The following is a 17546-nucleotide window of genomic DNA, read 5'->3' as shown; positions in this document are numbered from 1 at the left end:
CGCGCTCTCTCGCGCTCTCTGTCTCTCGCGCTCTCGCTGTCTCTCTCGCGCTCTCTCTGTCTCTCTCGTGCACTCTCTCTGTCTCTCTTGCGCACTCTCTGTCTCTCGCGCGCTCTCTGTCTCTCGCGCTCTCTCTGTCTCTCGCGTTCTCTCTGTCTCTCTCGTGCTCTCTCGGTCTCTCTCGCGCTCTCTCTGTCTCTCTCGCGCTCTCTCTGTCTCTCTCGCGCTCTCTCTGTCTCTCTCGCGCTCTCTCTGTCTCTCTCGCGCTCTCTCTGTCTCTCTCGCGCTCTCTCTGTCTCTCTCGCGCTCTCTCTGTCTCTCTCGCGCTCTCTCTGTCTCTCTCGCGCTCTCTCTGTCTCTCTCGCGCTCTCTCTGTCTCTCTCGCGCTCTCTCTGCCTCTCTCGCGCTCTCTCTGCCTCTCTCGCGCTCTCTCTGTCTCTCTCGCGCTCTCTCTGTCTCTCTCACGCTCTCTCTGTCTCTCGCGTTCTCTCTGTCTCTCTCGCGCTATCTCTGTCTCTCGCGCTCTCTCTGTCTCTCTCGCGCTCTCTCTGTCTCTCTCGCGCTCTCTCTGCCTCTCTCGCGCTCTCTCTGTCTCTCGCGCTCTCTCTGTCTCTCGCGCTCTCTCTGTCTCTCGCGCTCTCTCTGTCTCTCTGTCTCTCTCTGTCTCTCGCGCTCTCTCTGTCTCTCGCGCGCTCTCTGTCTCTCGCGCGCTCTCTCGCGCTCTCTCTGTCTCGCGCTCTCTCTGTCTCGCGCTCTCTCTGTCTCGCGCTCTCTCTGTCTCGCGCTCTCTCTGTCTCGCGCCCTCTCTGTCTCGCGCCCTCTCTGTCTCGCGCCCTCTCTGTCTCGCGCCCTCTCTGTCTCGCGCTCTCTCGCGCTCTCTCGCGCTCTCTCGCGCTCTCTCGCGCTCTCTCGCGCTCTCTCTGTCTCTTTCGCGCTCTCTCTGTCTCTCGCGCTCTCTCTGTCTCTCGCGTTCTCTCTGTCTCTCTTGTGCTCTCTCTGTCTCTCTCGCGCTCTCTCTGTCTCTCTCGCGCTCTCTCTGTCTCTCTCGCGCTCTCTCTGTCTCTCTCGCGCTCTCTCTGTCTCTCTCGCGCTCTCTCTGTCTCTCTCGCGCTCTCTCTGTCTCTCTCGCGCTCTCTCTGTCTCTCTCGCGCTCTCTCTGTCTCTCTCGTGCACTCTCTGTCTCTTGCGCGCTCTCTCGCGCTCTCTCTGTCTCTCTCGCGCTCTGTCTCTCGCGCTCGCTCTGCCTCTCTCGCGCTCTCTCTGTCTCTCTCGTGCACTCTCTGTCTGTCGCGCGCTCTCTCTGTCTCTCGCGCTCTCTCTGCCTCTCTCGCGCTCTCTCTGTCTCTCTCGTGCACTCTCTGTCTGTCGCGCGCTCTCTCTGTCTCTCGCGCTCTCTCTGTCTCTCGCGCTCTCTCTGTCTCTCGCGTTCTCTCTGTCTCTCTCGTGCTCTCTCTGTCTCTCGCGCGCTCTCTCGGTCTCTCTCGCGCTCTCTCGGTCTCTCTCGCGCTCTCTCTGTCTCTCTCGCGCTCTCTCTGTCTCTCTCGCGCTCTCTCTGTCTCTCTCTGTCTCTCTCTGTCTCTCTCGCGCTCTCTCTGTCTCACTCGCGCTCTCTCTGTCTCTCTCGCGCTCTCTCTGCCTCTCTCGCGCTCTCTCTGTCTCTCTCGCGCTCTCTCTGTCTCTCTCGCGCTCTCTCTGTCTCTCTCGCGCTCTCTCTGTCTCTCTCGCGCTCTCTCTGTCTCTCTCGTGCACTCTCTGTCTCTCTCGCGCTCTGTCTCTCGCGCTCTCTCTCTCTCGCGCGCTCTCTGTCTCTCGCGCTCTCTGTCTCTCTCGCGCTCTCTCTGTCTCTCTCGCGATCTCTCTGTCTCTCTCGCGCTCTCTCTGTCTCTCTCGCGCTCTCTCTGTCTCTCTCGCGCTCTCTCTGTCTCTCTCGCGCTCTCTCTGTCTCTCTCGCGCTCCCTCTGTCTCTCCCGCGCTCTCTCTGTTCCTCTCTCTGTCTCTCTCACGCTCTCTCTGTCTCGCCCTCTCTCGCGCTCTCTCTGTCTCTCGCGCTCTCGCTGTCTCTCTCGCGCTCTCTCTGTCTCCCTCGCGCTCTCTCTGTCTCTCTCGCGCTCTCTCTGTCTCTCTCGCTCTCTCTCTGTCTCTCTCGCTCTCTCTGTCCCTCGCGCGCTCTCTCTGTCTCTCGCGCTCTCGCTCTCTCTCACACTCTCTCTGTCTCTCTTGCTCTCTGTCTCTCGCGCGCTCTCTCTGTCTCTCGCGCTCTCTCTGTCTCTCGCGCTCTCTCTGTCTCTCGCGCTCTCTCTGTCTCTCGCGCTCTCTCTGTCTCTCGCGCTCTCTCTGTCTCTCGCGCTCTCTCTGTCTCTCGCGCTCTCTCTGTCTCTCGCGCTCTCTCTGTCTCTCGCGCTCTCTCTGTCTCTCGCGCTCTCTCTGTCTCTCGCGCTCTCTCTGTCTCTCGCGCTCTCTCTGTCTCTCGCGTTCTCTCTGTCTCTCTCGTGATCGCTCTGTCTCTCTCGTGCTCGCTCTGTCTCTCTCGTGCTCTCTCTGTCTCTCTCGCGCTCTCTCTGTCTCTCTCGCGCTCTCTCTGTCACTCTCGCAATCTCTCTGTCACTCTCGCGCTCTCTCTGTCTCTCTCGCGCTCTCTCTGTCTCTCGCGCTCTCTCTGTCTCTCTCGCGCTCTCTCTGTCTCTCTCGCGCTCTCTCTGTCTCTCTCGCGCTCTCTCTGCCTCTCTCGCGCTCTCTCTGTCTCTCGCGCTCTCTCTGTCTCTCGCGCGCTCTCTGTCTCTCGCGCGCTCTCTGTCTCTCGCGCGCTCTCTCGCGCTCTCTCTGTCTGGCGCTCTCTCTGTCTCGCGCTCTCTCTGTCTGGCGCTCTCTCTGTCTCGCGCTCTCTCTGTCTCGCGCTCTCTCTGTCTCGCGCTCTCTCCGTCTCGCGCTCTCTCCGTCTCGCGCTCTCTCCGTCTCGCGCTCTCTCCGTCTCGCGCTCTCTCCGTCTCGCGCTCTCTCCGTCTCGCGCTCTCTCCGTCTCGCGCTCTCTCCGTCTCGCGCTCTCTCCGTCTCGCGCTCTCTCCGTCTCGCGCTCTCTCCGTCTCGCGCTCGCTCCGTCTCGCGCTCGCTCCGTCTCGCGCTCGCTCTGTCTCGCGCTCGCTCTGTCTCGCGCTCGCTCTGTCTCGCGCTCGCTCTGTCTCGCGCTCGCTCTGTCTCGCGCTCGCTCTGTCTCGCGCTCGCTCTGTCTCGCGGTCGCTCTGTCTCGCGCTCGCTCTGTCTCGCGCTCGCTCTGTCTCGCGCTCGCTCTGTCTCGCGCTCGCTCTGTCTCGCGCTCGCTCTGTCTCGCGCTCGCTCTGTCTCGCGCTCGCTCTGTCTCGCGCTCGCTCTGTCTCGCGCTCGCTCTGTCTCGCGCTCGCTCTGTCTCGCGCTCGCTCTGTCTCGCGCTCGCTCTGTCTCGCGCTCGCTCTGTCTCGCGCTCGCTCTGTCTCGCGCTCGCTCTGTCTCGCGCTCGCTCTGTCTCGCGCTCGCTCTGTCTCGCGCTCGCTCTGTCTCGCGCTCGTTCTGTCTCGCGCTCGTTCTGTCTCGCGCTCGTTCTGTCTCGCGCTCGTTCTGTCTCGCGCTCGTTCTGTCTCGCGCTCGTTCTGTCTCGCGCTCGTTCTGTCTCGCGCTCGTTCTGTCTCGCGCTCGTTCTGTCTCGCGCTCGTTCTGTCTCGCGCTCGTTCTGTCTCGCGCTCGTTCTGTCTCGCGCTCGTTCTGTCTCGCGCTCGTTCTGTCTCGCGCTCGTTCTGTCTCGCGCTCGTTCTGTCTCGCGCTCGTTCTGTCTCGCGCTCGTTCTGTCTCGCGCTCGTTCTGTCTCGCGCTCGTTCTGTCTCGCGCTCGTTCTGTCTCGCGCTCGTTCTGTCTCGCGCTCGTTCTGTCTCGCGCTCGTTCTGTCTCGCGCTCGTTCTGTCTCGCGCTCGTTCTGTCTCGCGCTCGTTCTGTCTCGCGCTCGTTCTGTCTCGCGCTCGTTCTGTCTCGCGCTCGTTCTGTCTCGCGCTCGTTCTGTCTCGCGCTCGTTCTGTCTCGCGCTCGTTCTGTCTCGCGCTCGTTCTGTCTCGCGCTCGTTCTGTCTCGCGCTCGTTCTGTCTCGCGCTCGTTCTGTCTCGCGCTCGTTCTGTCTCGCGCTCGTTCTGTCTCGCGCTCGTTCTGTCTCGCGCTCGCTCTGTCTCGCGCTCGCGCTCTCTCGCGCTCGCGCTCTCTCGCGCTCTCTCGCGCTCTCTCGCGCTCTCTCGCGCTCTCTCGCGCTCTCTCGCGCTCTCTCTCTCTCTCGCGCTCTCTCTCTCTCTCGCGCTCTCTCTGTCTCGCGCGCTCTCTCTGTCTCTCTGTCTCTTTCGCGCTCTCTCTGTCTCTCGCACTCTCTGTCTCTCTCGTGCACTCTGTCTCCCTCGCGCTCTCTCTGTCTCTCTCGCGCTCTCTCTGTCTCTCTCGCGCACTCTCTGACTCTCTCGCGCTCTCTCTGTCTCTCGCGCTCTCCCTCTGTCTCTCTCTAGCGCTCCCTCTGTCTCTGTCGTGCTCCCTCTGTCTCTCTCACGCTCTCTCTGTCTCTCCCACGCTCTCTGTCTCTAACGCGCACTCTGTCTCTAACGCGCACTCTGTCTCTAACGCGCACTCTGTCTCTAACGCGCACTCTGTCTCTAACGCGCACTCTGTCTCTAACGCGCACTCTGTCTCTAACGCGCACTCTGTCTCTAACGCGCACTCTGTCTCTAACGCGCACTCTGTCTCTAACGCGCACTCTGTCTCTAACGCGCACTCTGTCTCTAACGCGCACTCTGTCTCTAACGCGCACTCTGTCTCTAACGCGCACTCTGTCTCTAACGCGCACTCTGTCTCTAACGCGCACTCTGTCTCTAACGCGCACTCTGTCTCTAACGCGCACTCTGTCTCTAACGCGCACTCTGTCTCTAACGCGCACTCTGTCTCTAACGCGCACTCTGTCTCTAACGCGCACTCTGTCTCTAACGCGCACTCTGTCTCTAACGCGCACCCTGTCTCTCGCGCTCTCTCTGTCTCTCGTGCACTCTGTCTCTCTCGCGCACTCTGTCTCTCTCGCGCTCTGTCTCTAACGCGCTCTCTCTGTCTCTCTCGCGCTCTGTCTCTAACGCGCTCTCTGTGTCTCTCTCACGCACTCTCTGTCTCCCCCCCCCCCCCCCCCCCCCCCAATACCCTCGCAGCGGTGCCAGAAGGTGTCAGTGGGTGACTTCTCTCGGGTGGGGGGGGGGGGGGGGGGCTCTTGGCTAAAGGTCTCGAACAGATTCCTGCTCGATGCAGAGGGCCGGGTTCCAGAAAAGCAAAACACAGCGGAGGCTGGAAACCTGAGAAGGAAAGTTCTGGACGATCTCGGGCGGCACCTGAGAGGAGAGAAGAAACCGAGTTCACGATTCGTGTCCGGCGAGACTCTGTCGCGAACGAGAGCCGCTGTGGACTCGAACGGTTAACTCTCTCCTCCCAAGATGCTGCCCGACCTGCTGGGGGGTTTCCAGCGTTTCTGTATTTATTACTGCATACTTGTCACCGGGTGGTGGGGAGAATGCGCGATCGCTCGGCTGTTGCTCCAGCCCGCTTTCCAATGCCACTGTTCTCGCTCCCTGAGGCGGGGAGGCCTGCGCTGGCTGACTGCTGTTTGGTGTTTGTGTTGCAGACCCCTCTACCTCCCCGTTCGAGTTCTAATCACCGCGGAAACCTTCACGCTGTCTAGCAACATCATCGTCGACACGGCCACCTTCCACCTCAGGTATGAAGCTGCGGCCCCCCCCGTCCGCCCGGAGCGCTCGTCAGGTGGAATCTGACTCCGGGCCACGCCGGCTGATGTTCGGCGACTGTGACCCTACGGGGTCCGTTTGAACGAGCATCTTAAAAGGAGAGGGAGGGAGACGGAGTATAGGAGAAAGAGACGGAGAGAGAACGAGAGAGAGACAGAGAAAGTGAGAGTGGGGGGGGGGGGGGGGGGGGGCGTTGACAGTCTGGGTGGTGGGGGGGGGGGGAGAGCAGAGATCTTGGTGAGTTGTAGGAGGTTACAGAGATAGGGAGGGTTGTAGGGGATGGAGGAGGTTACAGAGAGAAGGAGGGGTGTAGGGACTGGAGGAGGTTACAGAGATAGGGAGGGTTGTAGGGGCTGGAGGAGGTTACAGAGATAGGGAGGGTTGTAGGGGCTGGAGGAGGTTACAGAGATAGGGAGGGTTGTAGGGATGGAGGAGGTTACAGAGATAGGGAGGGTTGTAGGGGCTGGAGGAGGTTACAGAGATAGGGAGGGTTGTAGGGGCTGGAGGAGGTTATAGAGATAGGGAGGGTTGTAGGGGCTGGAGGAGGTTACAGAAATAGGGAGGGTTGTAGGGGCTGGAGGAGGTTACAGAGATAGGGCGGGCTGGAGGAGGTTACAGAGAAAGGGAGGGTTGTAGGGGCTGGAGGAGGTTACAGAGATTGGGAGGGTTGTGGGGAGCTGGAGGAGGTTACAGAGATGGGGAGGGTTGTAAGAGCTGGAGGAGGTTACAGAGATAGAGAGGGTTGTAGGGGCTGGAGGAAGTTACAGAGATTGGGAGGGTTGTGGGGAGCTGGAGGAGGTGACGGAGATAGGGAGGGGTGTAGGAGGCTGGAGGAGGTTACAGAGATAGGGAGGGCTGTGGGGGCTGGAGGAGGTTACAGAGATAGGGAGGGTTATAGGGGCAGGAGGAGGTTACAGAGATCGGGAGGGTTGTAGGGGCCGGAGGAGGTTACAGAGATCGGGAGGGTTGTAGGGGCTGGAGGAGGTTACAGAGATAGGGAGGGTTGTCGGGGCTGGAGGAGGTTGCAGAGATAGGGAAGGTTGTAGGGAATGGAGGAGGTTACAGAGATGGGGAGGGTTGTAGGGGATTGGAGGAGGTTACAGAGATAGGGAGGGTTGTAGAGGCTGGAGGAGGTTGCAGAGATAGGGAGGGTTGTAGAGGCTGGAGGAGGTTGCAGAGATAGGGAGGGTTGTGGGGACTGGAGGAGGTTACAGAGATTGGGAGGGTTATCGGGGCTGGAGGAGGTTACAGAGTTAGGGAGGGTTGTGGGGGGCTGGAGGAGGATACAATGATAGGGAGAGTTGTAGGGACTAGAGGAATTTACAGAGATAGGGAAGGTTGTCGGGGCTGGAGGAGGTGACAGAGATAGGGAGGGTTGTAGGGGCTGGAGGGGGTTACAGAGAGAGGGAGGGTTGTAGGGGCTGGAGGTAGTTACAGAGATAGGGAGGGTTGTCAGGGCTGGAGGAGGTTACAGAGTTAGGGAGGGTTATCGGGGCTGGAGGAGGTTACAGAGTTAGGGAGGGTTGTGGGGGGCTGGAGGAGGATCCAATGATAGGGAGAGTTGTAGGGACTAGAGGAATTTACAGAGATAGGGAAGGTTGTCGGGGCTGGAGGAGGTGACAGAGATAGGGAGGGTTGTCGGGGCTGGAGGAGGTTGCAGAGATCGGGAGGGTTGTAGGGACTGGAGGAGGTTACAGAGATGGGGAGGGTTGTAGGGGATTGGAGGAGGTTACAGAGATAGGGAGGGTTGTAGAGGCTGGAGGAGGTTGCAGAGATAGGGAGGGTTGTAGAGGCTGGAGGAGGTTGCAGAGATAGGGAGGGTTGTGGGGGCTGGAGGAGGTTACAGAGATTGGGAGGGTTATCGGGGCTGGAGGAGGTTACAGAGTTAGGGAGGGTTGTGGGAGGCTGGAGGAGGTTACAGTGAAAGGGAGAGTTTAGGGACTGGAGGAATTTACAGAGATGGGGAAGGTTGTCGGGGCTGGAGGAGGTGCCAGAGATCGGGAGGGTTGTAAGAGCTGGAGGAGGTTGAAGAGATTGGGAGGGTTGTAGGGGATTGGAGGAGGTTACAGAAATGGGGAATGTTGTAGGGGCTGGAGGAGGTTGCAGAGAGAGGGAGAGTTGTAGGGGCTGGAGGAGGTTACAGAAATAGGGAGGGTTGTAGGGGCTGGAGAAGGTTAGAGAGAGAGAGGGAGGGTTGTAGGGGCTGGAGGAGGTTACAGAGATAGGGCTGGTTGTAGGGACTGGAGGAGGTTACAGAGATCAGGTTGTAGGGGCTGGAGGAGGTTACAGAGATAGGGAGGGGTGTAGGGACTGGAGGAGGTTACAGAGATAGGGAGGGTTGTCGGGGCTGCAGGAGGTTACAGAGATAGGGAGGGTTGGAGGGACTGGAGGAGGTTACAGAGATAGGGAGGGTTGTTGGGGCTGGTCAAGGTTACAGAGATAGGGAGGGTTGTAGGGGCTGAAGGAGGTTACAGAGAGAGGGAGGGTTGGAGGGACTGGAGGAGGTTACAGAGATAGGGGACGTTGTCGGGGCTGATCAAGGTTACAGAGATAGGGAGGGTTGTAGGGGCTGAAGGAGGTTACAGAGAGAGGGAGGGTTGAAGGGGCTGGAGGAGGTTACAGAGATAGGGAGGGTTGTAGGGGCTGGAGGAGGTGACAGAGATAGGGAGGGTTGTAGGGACTGGAGGAGGTTACAGAGATAGGGAGGGTTGTAGGGGATTGGAGGAGGTTACAGAGATAGGGAGAGTTGTAGAGGCTGGAGGAGGTTGCAGAGATAGGGAGGGTTGTGGGGGCTGGAGGAGGTTACAGAGTTAGGGAGAGTTGTAGGGACTGGAGGAATTTACAGAGATGGGGAAGGTTGTCGGGGCTGGAGGAGGTGACAGAGATAGGGAGGGTTGTAGGGGCTGGAGGCGGTAACAGAGAGAGGGAGGGTTGTAGGGGCTGGAGATAGTTCCAGAGATAGGGAGGGTTGTCAGGGCTGGAGGAGGTTACAGAGATGGGGAGGATTGTGGGGGGCTGGAGGAGGTTACAGTGAAAGGGAGAGTTGTAGGGACTGGAGGAATTTACAGAGATAGGGAAGGTTGTAGGAGCTGGAGGAGGTTACAGAGATCGGGAGGGTTGTAGGGGCTGGAGGAGGTGAGAGATAAGGGAGGGTTATAGGGGCTGGAGGAGGTTACAGAGATAGGGAGGGGTGTAGGGGCTGGAGGAGGTTGCAGAGATAGGGAGGGTTGTAGGGGCTGGTGGACGTTACAGAGATAAGGGAGGGTTACACGGACTGGAGGAGGTTACAGAGATGGGGAGGGGTGTAGGGGTTGGAGGAGGTTACAGAGATAAGGGAGGGTTATAGGGACTGGAGGAGGTTACAGAGATAGGGAGGGTTGTAGGGGCTGGCGGAGGTCACAGACATAGGGAGGGGTGTAGGGGTTGGAGGAGGTTACAGAGACAGGGTGGGTTGTAGGGGCTGGAGGAGGTTACAGAGACAGGGAGGGTTGTAGGGGCTGGAGGTAGTTCCAGAGATAGGGAGGGTTGTCAGGGCTGGAGGTGGTTACAGAGATAGGGAGGGTTGTAGGGGCTGGAGGAGGTTATTGAGATAGGGAGGGTTGTAGGGGCTGGAGGAGGTTACAGAGATAGGGAGGGTTGTAGGGGCTGGAGGAGGTTACAGAGATAGGGAGGGTAGTGGGGGCTGGAGGTTACAGAGATAGGGAGGGCTGTGGGGGCTGGAGGAGGTTACAGAGACAGGGAGGGTTGTGGGGGCTGGAGGAGGTTACAGAGATAGGGAGGGTTGTCGGGGCTGGAGGAGGTTACAGAGATAGGGAGGGGTGTGGGGGCTGGAGGAGGTTACAGAGATAGGGAGGGTTGTAGGAGCTGGGTGGAGGTTACAGAGATAGGGAGGGTAGTGGGGACTGGAGGAGGTTACAGAGATAGGGAGGGTTGTAGGGGGCTGGAGGAGGTTACAGAGATAGGGATGGTTGTAGGGACTGGAGGAGGTTACAGAAATAGGGAGGGTTGTAGGGCCTGGAGGGGGTTACAGAAATAGGGAGGGTTGTAGGGCCTGGAGGGGGTTACAGAGATAGGGAGGGGTGTAGGGGCTGGAGGAGGTTACAGAGATAGGGAGGGGTGTAGAGGCTGGAGGAGGTTACAGAGGTAGGGAGCGGTGTAGGGGCTGGAGGAGGTTACTGAGATAGGGAGGGGTGTAGGGGCTGGAGGAGGTTACAGAGATAGGGAGGGGTGTAGGGGCTGGAGGGGGTTACAGAGATAGGGAGGGGTGTAGGGGCTGGAGGAGGTTACAGAGGTAGGGAGGGGTGTAGGGGCTGGAGGAGGTTACAGAGATAGGGAGGGTTGTAGGGGCTGGAGGGGGTTACAGAGATAGGGAGGGGTGTTGGGGCTGGAGGGGGTTACAGAGATAGGGAGGGGTGTTGGGGCTGGAGGAGGTTACAGAGGTAGGGAGCGGTGTAGGGGCTGGAGGAGGTTACAGAGATAGTGTGACCAGACCTACGAAGGAGCCCCACCCAGTGTGTTTAGCCTGTCCCTGCCCTTTCAGACACTGGCTGGCACATTTCCAGCGCTTCCTGTCGAGAGACTGCCATCTGCGGCTGCCCGTGTTACTAATCTGTCCGCGTGTCTGCGGCACTTTCACTCTGAGCAAGTGCTCCGACTCGCTTCCTCTTCCCCTTCTCCCTGGGGGGGAGGAGGGATTTTCCCAGCCGCTGTGCTGCACTCCCGCCAGCAGGTGGGGCAGGAGTGCTGTGTGGACACAGCGCGCGCGGTGCTGCTCTGCGGAGGGCCGGTGTATTTGCGATTGCTGGGTCCACACCACAATCCGCTCGCACGTATTTTCACAGCCTTCCCTTGGGACTTCGACTTTGTAACAAACCCAGCACGACTCCTGGGATCCGTCGGGAACCATTTCCAAGGTTCCCCAGGCAGGCGGCATCTCCTGTTCTGAAGGACCATTCGGGTCCTCTGGGGTCTTGGTTCCTTTTTGGGGTCTCCTGCTGTCACTCCAGTTTCCTTCCCTCAAGTTGGGAAACAGCAGCTGAACCATTGTCCCATGAACTGAAATATGTGTGTGGGGATTCAGGGCCCACAGAAACCCTCGCATTTCCCCCTTTATTCTGTCAGCTCTTGGAATATCCCTCAGTACTGACCCTCTGACAGTGCGGCACTCCCTCAGTACTGACCCTCTGACAATGCAGCACTCCCTCAGTACTGACCCGCTGACAGTGCGGCACTCCCTCAGTACTGACCCTCTGACAGTGCAGCACTCCCTCAGTACTGAACCTCTGACAGTGCAGCACTCCCTCTGTACTGACCCTCTGACAGTGCTGTACTCCCTCAGTACTGACTCTCTGACAGTGCGGCGCTCCCTCAGTACTGACCCTCTGACAGTGCTGTACTCCCTCAGTACTGACTCTCTGACAGTGCGGCGCTCCCTCAGTACTGACCCTCCGACAGTGCAGCACTCCCTCAGTACTGACTCTCTGACAGTGCGGCGCTCCCTCAGTACTGACCCTCTGACAGTGCGGCACTCCCTCAGTACTGACCCTCTGACAGTGCAGCACTCCCTCAGTACTGACCCGACAGTGCGGCACTCCCTCAGTACTGACCCTCTGACAGTGCAGCACTCCCTCAGTACTGACCCGACAGTGCGGCGCTCCCTCAGTACTGACCCTCTGACAGTGCAGCACTCCCTCAGTACTGACCCTCTGACAGTGCGGCACTCCCTCAGTACTGACCCTCTGACAGTGCAGCACTCCCTCAGTACTGACTCTCTGACAGTGCAGCGCTACCTCAGTACTGACCCTCTGACAGTGCAGCACTCCCTCAGTACTGACCCTCTGACAGTGCGGCACTCCCTCAGTACTGACCGTCTGACAGTGCAGCACTCCCTCAGTACTGACCCTCTGACAGTGCGGCACTCCCTCAGTACTGACCCTCTGACAGTGCAGCGCTCCCTCAGTACTGACCCTCTGACAGTGCGGCACTCCCTCAGTACTGACCCTCTGACAGTGCGGCACTCCCTCAGTACTGACCCTCTGACAGTGCAGCACTCCCTCATACTGACCCTCTGACAGTGCAGCACTCCCTCAGTACTGACCCTCTGACAGTGCAGCACTCCCTCATACTGACCCTCTGACAGTGCAGCACTCCCTCAGTACTGACCCTCTGACAGTGCAGCACTCCCTCATACTGACCCTCTGACAGTGCAGCACTCCCTCAGTACTGACCCTCTGACAGTGCAGCACTCCCTCAGTACTGACACTCTGACAGTGCAGCACTCCCTCAGTACTGACGCTCTGACAGTGCAGCACTCCCTCAGTACTGACACTCTGACAGTGCAGCACTCCCTCAGTACTGACCCTCTGACAGTGCGGTACTCCCTCAGTACTGACCGTCTGACAGTGCGGCACTCCCTCAGTACTGACCCTCTGACAGTACGGCACTCCCTCAGTACTGACCCTCTGACAGTGCGGCACTCCCTCTGTACTGACCCTCTGACAGTGCGGCACTCCCTCAGTACTGACCCTCTGACAGTGCGGCACTCCCTCAGTACTGACCCTCTGACAGTGCAGCACTCCCCCAGTACTGACCCTCTGACAGTGCAGCACTCCCTCAGTACTGACCCTCTGACAGTGCAGCACTCCCTCAGTACTGACCCTCTGACAGTGCGGCACTCCCTCAGTACTGACCCTCTGACAGTGCAGCACTCCCTCAGTACTGACCCTCTGACAGTGCGGCGCTCCCTCACTAATGACCCTCTGACAGAGCAGCACTCCCTCAGTACTGACCCTCTGACAGTGCAGCACTCCCTCAGTACTGACCCTCTGACAGTGCAGCACTCCCTCAGTACTGACCCTCTGACAGTGCAGCACTCCCTCAGTACTGACCCTCTGACAGTGCGGCACTCCCTCAGTACTGACCCTCTGACAGTGCAGCACTCCCTCAGTACTGACCCTCTGACAGTGCGGCGCTCCCTCACTAATGACCCTCTGACCGTGCAGCACTCCCTCAGTACTGACCCTCTGACAGTGCAGCACTCCCTCAGTACTGACCCTCTGACAGTGCGGCACTCCCTCAGTACTGACCCTCTGACAGTGCAGCACTCCCTCAGTACTGACCCTCTGACAGTGCAGCACTCCCTCAGTACTGACCCTCTGACAGTGCAGCACTCCCTCAGTACTGACCCTCTGACAGTGCAGCACTCCCTCAGGACTGACCCTCCGACAGTGCGGCACTCCCTCAGTACTGACCCTCCGACAGTGCAGCACTCCCTCAGTACTGACCCTCTGACAGTGCAGCACTCCCTCAGTACTGACCCTCCGACAATGCAGCACTCCCTCAGTACTGACCCACTGACAGAGCAGCACTCCCTCAGTACTGACCCTCTGACAGTGCGGCACTCCCTCAGTACTGACCATCTGACAGTGCGGCACTCCCTCAGTACTGACCCTCTGACAGTGCAGCACTCCCTCAGTACTGACCCTCTGACAGTGCAGCACTCCCTCAATACTGACCCTCTGACAGTGCAGCACTCCCTCTGTACTGACCCTCTGACAGTGCAGCACTCCCTCGGTACTGACCCTCTGACAGTGCAGCGCTCCCTCAGTACTGACTCTCTGACAGTGCAGCACTCCCTCAGTACTGACCCTCTGACCGTGCGGCACTCCCTCAGTACTGACCCTCTGACAGTGCGGCACTCCCTCAGTACTGACCCTCTGACAGTGCAGCACTCCCTCAGTACTGACCCTCCGACAATGCAGCACTCCCTCAGTACTGACCCACTGACAGAGCAGCACTCCCTCAGTACTGACCCTCTGACAGTGCGGCACTCCCTCAGTACTGACCATCTGACAGTGCGGCACTCCCTCAGTACTGACCCTCTGACAGTGCAGCACTCCCTCAGTACTGACCCTCTGACAGTGCAGCACTCCCTCAGTACTGACCATCTGACAGAGCAGCACTCCCTCAGTACTGACCCTCTGACAGTGCAGCACTCCCTCAGTACTGCAGATTGTGGTGTATTGTACAGACTCTACACTGAGGCCTGCTCGCTGGGTAACTGCAGTGTGTGGTGTATTGTACAGACTCTACACTGAGACCTGCTCGCTGGGTAACTGCAGTGTGTGGTGTATTGTACACACTCTACACTGAGGCCTGCTCGCTGGGTCACTGCAGTGTGTGGTGTATTGTACAGACTCTACACTGAGACCTGCTCGCTGGGTCACTGCAGTGTGTGGTGTATTGTACACACACTACACTGAGGCCTGCTCGCTGGGTAACTGCGGTGTGTGGTGTATTGTACAGACTCTACACTGAGACCTGCTCGCTGGATAACTGCAGTGTGTGGTGTATTGTACACACTCTACACTGAGGCCTGCTCGCTGGGTCACTGCAGTGTGTGGTGTATTGTACACACTCTACACTGAGGCCTGCTCGCTGGGTAACTGCAGTGTGTGGTGTATTGTACACACTCTACACTGAGACCTGCTCGCTGGGTCACTGCAGTGTGTGGTGTATTGTACAGACTTTACACTGAGGCCTGCTCGCTGGGTAACTGCAGTGTGTGGTGTATTGTACAGACTACACTGAGACCTGCTCCCTGGGTCACTGCAGTGTGTGGCGTATTGTACAGACTCTACACTGAGGCCTGCTCGCTGGGTCTCTGCAGTGTGTGGTGTATTGTACAGACTCTACACTGAGACCTGCTTGCTGGGTCACTGCAGTGTGTGGTGTATTGTACAGACTCTACACTGAGACCTGCTCGCTGGGTCACTGCAGTGTGTGGTGTATTGTACAGACTCTACACTGAGACCTGCTCGCTGGGTCACTGCAGTGTGTGGTGTATTGTACACACTCTACACTGAGACCTGCTCGCTGGGTAACTGCAGTGTGTGGTGTATTGTACACACTCTACACTGAGACCTGCTCGCTGGGTCACTGCAGTGTGTGGTGTATTGTACAGACTGTACACTGAGACCTGCTCCCTGGGTCACTGCAGTGTGTGGTGTATTGTACAGACTCTACACTGAGACCTGCTCGCTGGGTCACTGCAGTGTGTGGTGTATTGTACACACTCTACACTGAGACCTGCTCGCTGGGTCACTGCAGTGTGTGGTGTATTGTACAGACTCTACACTGAGACCTGCTCGCTGGGTCTCTGCAGTGTGTGGTGTATTGTACAGACTCTACACTGAGGCCTGCTCGCTGGGTAACTGCAGTGTGTGGTGTATTGTACACACTCTCCACTGAGGCAAGCTCGCTGGGTCACTGCAGTGTGTGGTGTATTGTACAGACTCTACACTGAGACCTGCTCGCTGGGTCACTGCAGTGTGTGGTGTATTGTACACACTCTACACTGAGACCTGCTCGCTGGGTCACTGCATTGTGTGGTGTATTGTACAGACTCTACACTGAGACCTGCTCGCTGGGTCACTGCAGTGTGTGGTGTATTGTACACACTCTACACTGAGACCTGCTCGCTGGGTAACTGCAGTGTGTGGTGTATTGTACAGACTCTACGCTGAGGCCTGCTCGCTGGGTCTCTGCACTGTGTGGTGTATTGTACAGACTCTACACTGAGGCCTGCTCGCTGGGTCTCTGCAGTGTGTGGTGTATTGTACAGACTCTACACTGAGACCTGCTCGCTGGGTCACTGCAGTGTGTGGTGTATTGTACAGACTCTACACTGAGACCTGCTCGCTGGGTCACTGCAGTGTGTGGTGTATTGTACAGACTCTACACTGAGACCTGCTCGCTGGGTCACTGCAGTGTGTGGTGTATTGTACAGACTCTACACTGAGACCTGCTCGCTGGGTCACTGCAGTGTGTGGTGTATTGTACAGACTCTACACTGAGACCTGCTCGCTGGGTCACTGCGGTGTGTGGTGTATTGTACAGACTCTACACTGAGACCTGCTCGCTGGGTAACTGCAGTGTGTGGTGTATTGTACAGACTCTACACTGAGACCTGCTCGCTGGGTCACTGCAGTGTGTGGTGTACTGTACAGACTCTACACTGAGACCTGCTCGCTGGGTAACTGCAGTGTGTGGTGTATTGTACAGACTCTACACTGAGACCTGCTCGCTGGGTAACTGCAGTGTGTGGTGTATTGTACAGACTCTACACTGAGACCTGCTCGCTGGGTAACTGCAGTGTGTGGTGTATTGTACAGACTCTACACTGAGGCCTGCTCGCTGGGTAACTGCAGTGTGTGGTGTATTGTACAGACTCTACACTGAGACCTGCTCGCTGGGTCACTGCAGTGTGTGGTGTATTGTACAGACTCTACACTGAGACCTGCTCGCTGGGTCACTGCAGTGTGTGGTGTATTGTACAGACTCTACACTGTGGCCTGCTCGCTGGGTCACTGCAGTGTGTGGTGTATTGTACAGACTCTACACTGAGGCCTGCTCGCTGGGTCACTGCAGTGTGTGGTGTATTGTACACACTCTACACTGAGACCTGCTCGCTGGGTCACTGCAGTGTGTGGTGTATTGTACAGACTCTACACTGTGGCCTGCTCGCTGGGTCACTGCAGTGTGTGGTGTATTGTACAGACTCTACACTGTGGCCTGCTCGCTGGGTAACTGCAGTGTGTGGTGTATTGTACAGACTCTACACTGAGGCCTGCTCGCTGGGTAACTGCAGTGTGTGGTGTATTGTACAGACTCTACACTGTGGCCTGCTCGCTGGGTCACTGCAGTGTGTGGTGTATTGTACAGACTCTACACTGAGCCCTGCTCGCTGGGTAACTGCAGTGTGTGGTGTATTGTACAGACTCTACACTGAGACCTGCTCGCTGGGTAACTGCAGTGTGTGGTGTATTGTACAGACTCTACACTGAGACCTGCTCGCTGGGTCACTGCATTGTGTGGTGTATTGTACAGACTCTACACTGAGACCTGCTCGCTGGGTCACTGCAGTGTGTGGTGTATTGTACAGACTCTACACTGAGACCTGCTCGCTGGGTCACTGCAGTGTGTGGTGTATTGTACAGACTCTACACTGAGACCTGCTCGCTGGGTAACTGCAGTGTGTGGTGTATTGTACAGACTCTACACTGAGACCTGCTCGCTGGGTCACTGCAGTGTGTGGTGTATTGTACAGACTCTACACTGAGACCTGCTCGCTGGGTAACTGCAGTGTGTGGTGTATTGTACAGACTCTACACTGAGACCTGCTCGCTGGGTAACTGCAGTGTGTGGTGTATTGTACAGACTGTACACTGAGACCTGCTCGCTGGGTCACTGCAGTGTGTGGTGTATTGTACAGACTCTACACTGAGGCCTGCTCGCTGGGTAACTGCAGTGTGTGGTGTATTGTACAGACTCTACACTGAGGCCTGCTCGCTGGGTAACTGCAGTGTGTGGTGTATTGTACAGACTCTACACTGAGGCCTGCTCCCTGGGTAACTGCAGTGTGTGGTGTATTGTACAGACTGTACACTGAGACCTGCTCGCTGGGTAACTGCAGTGTGTGGTGTATTGTACAGACTCTACACTGAGACCTGCTCGCTGGGTAACTGCAGTGTGTGGTGTATTGTACACACTCTACACTGAGACCTGCTCGCTGGGTAACTGCAGTGTGTGGTGTATTGTACAGACTGTACACTGAGACCTGCTCGCTGGGTCACTGCAGTGTGTGGTGTATTGTACAGACTCTACACTGAGGCCTGCTCGCTGGGTAACTGCAGTGTGTGGTGTATTGTACAGACTCTACACTGAGGCCTGCTCGCTGGGTAACTGCAGTGTGTGGTGTATTGTACA

General features: G+C 57.9%; 1 protein-coding gene across 1 annotated transcript in view; it reads left to right on the top strand.

The window, feature by feature from the left end:
- Nucleotides 1-17546, top strand: part of atg2a (autophagy related 2A) — a 152492-nt gene that overhangs the window by 37679 nt on the left and 97267 nt on the right. Inside the window, exon 8 of the mRNA XM_072489455.1 lies at nt 5660-5752. Within this exon, the coding sequence (XP_072345556.1) occupies nt 5660-5752 (93 nt within the window). The remainder of the gene's footprint in view (nt 1-5659; nt 5753-17546) is intronic.

This window comes from Scyliorhinus torazame, chromosome 24 (genome assembly GCF_047496885.1).
Source record: "Scyliorhinus torazame isolate Kashiwa2021f chromosome 24, sScyTor2.1, whole genome shotgun sequence".
Lineage (NCBI taxonomy): Eukaryota > Metazoa > Chordata > Chondrichthyes > Carcharhiniformes > Scyliorhinidae > Scyliorhinus > Scyliorhinus torazame.
Note: the sequence above shows the minus strand (reverse complement) of the source record. Positions and strands in the feature narration are given on the sequence as shown.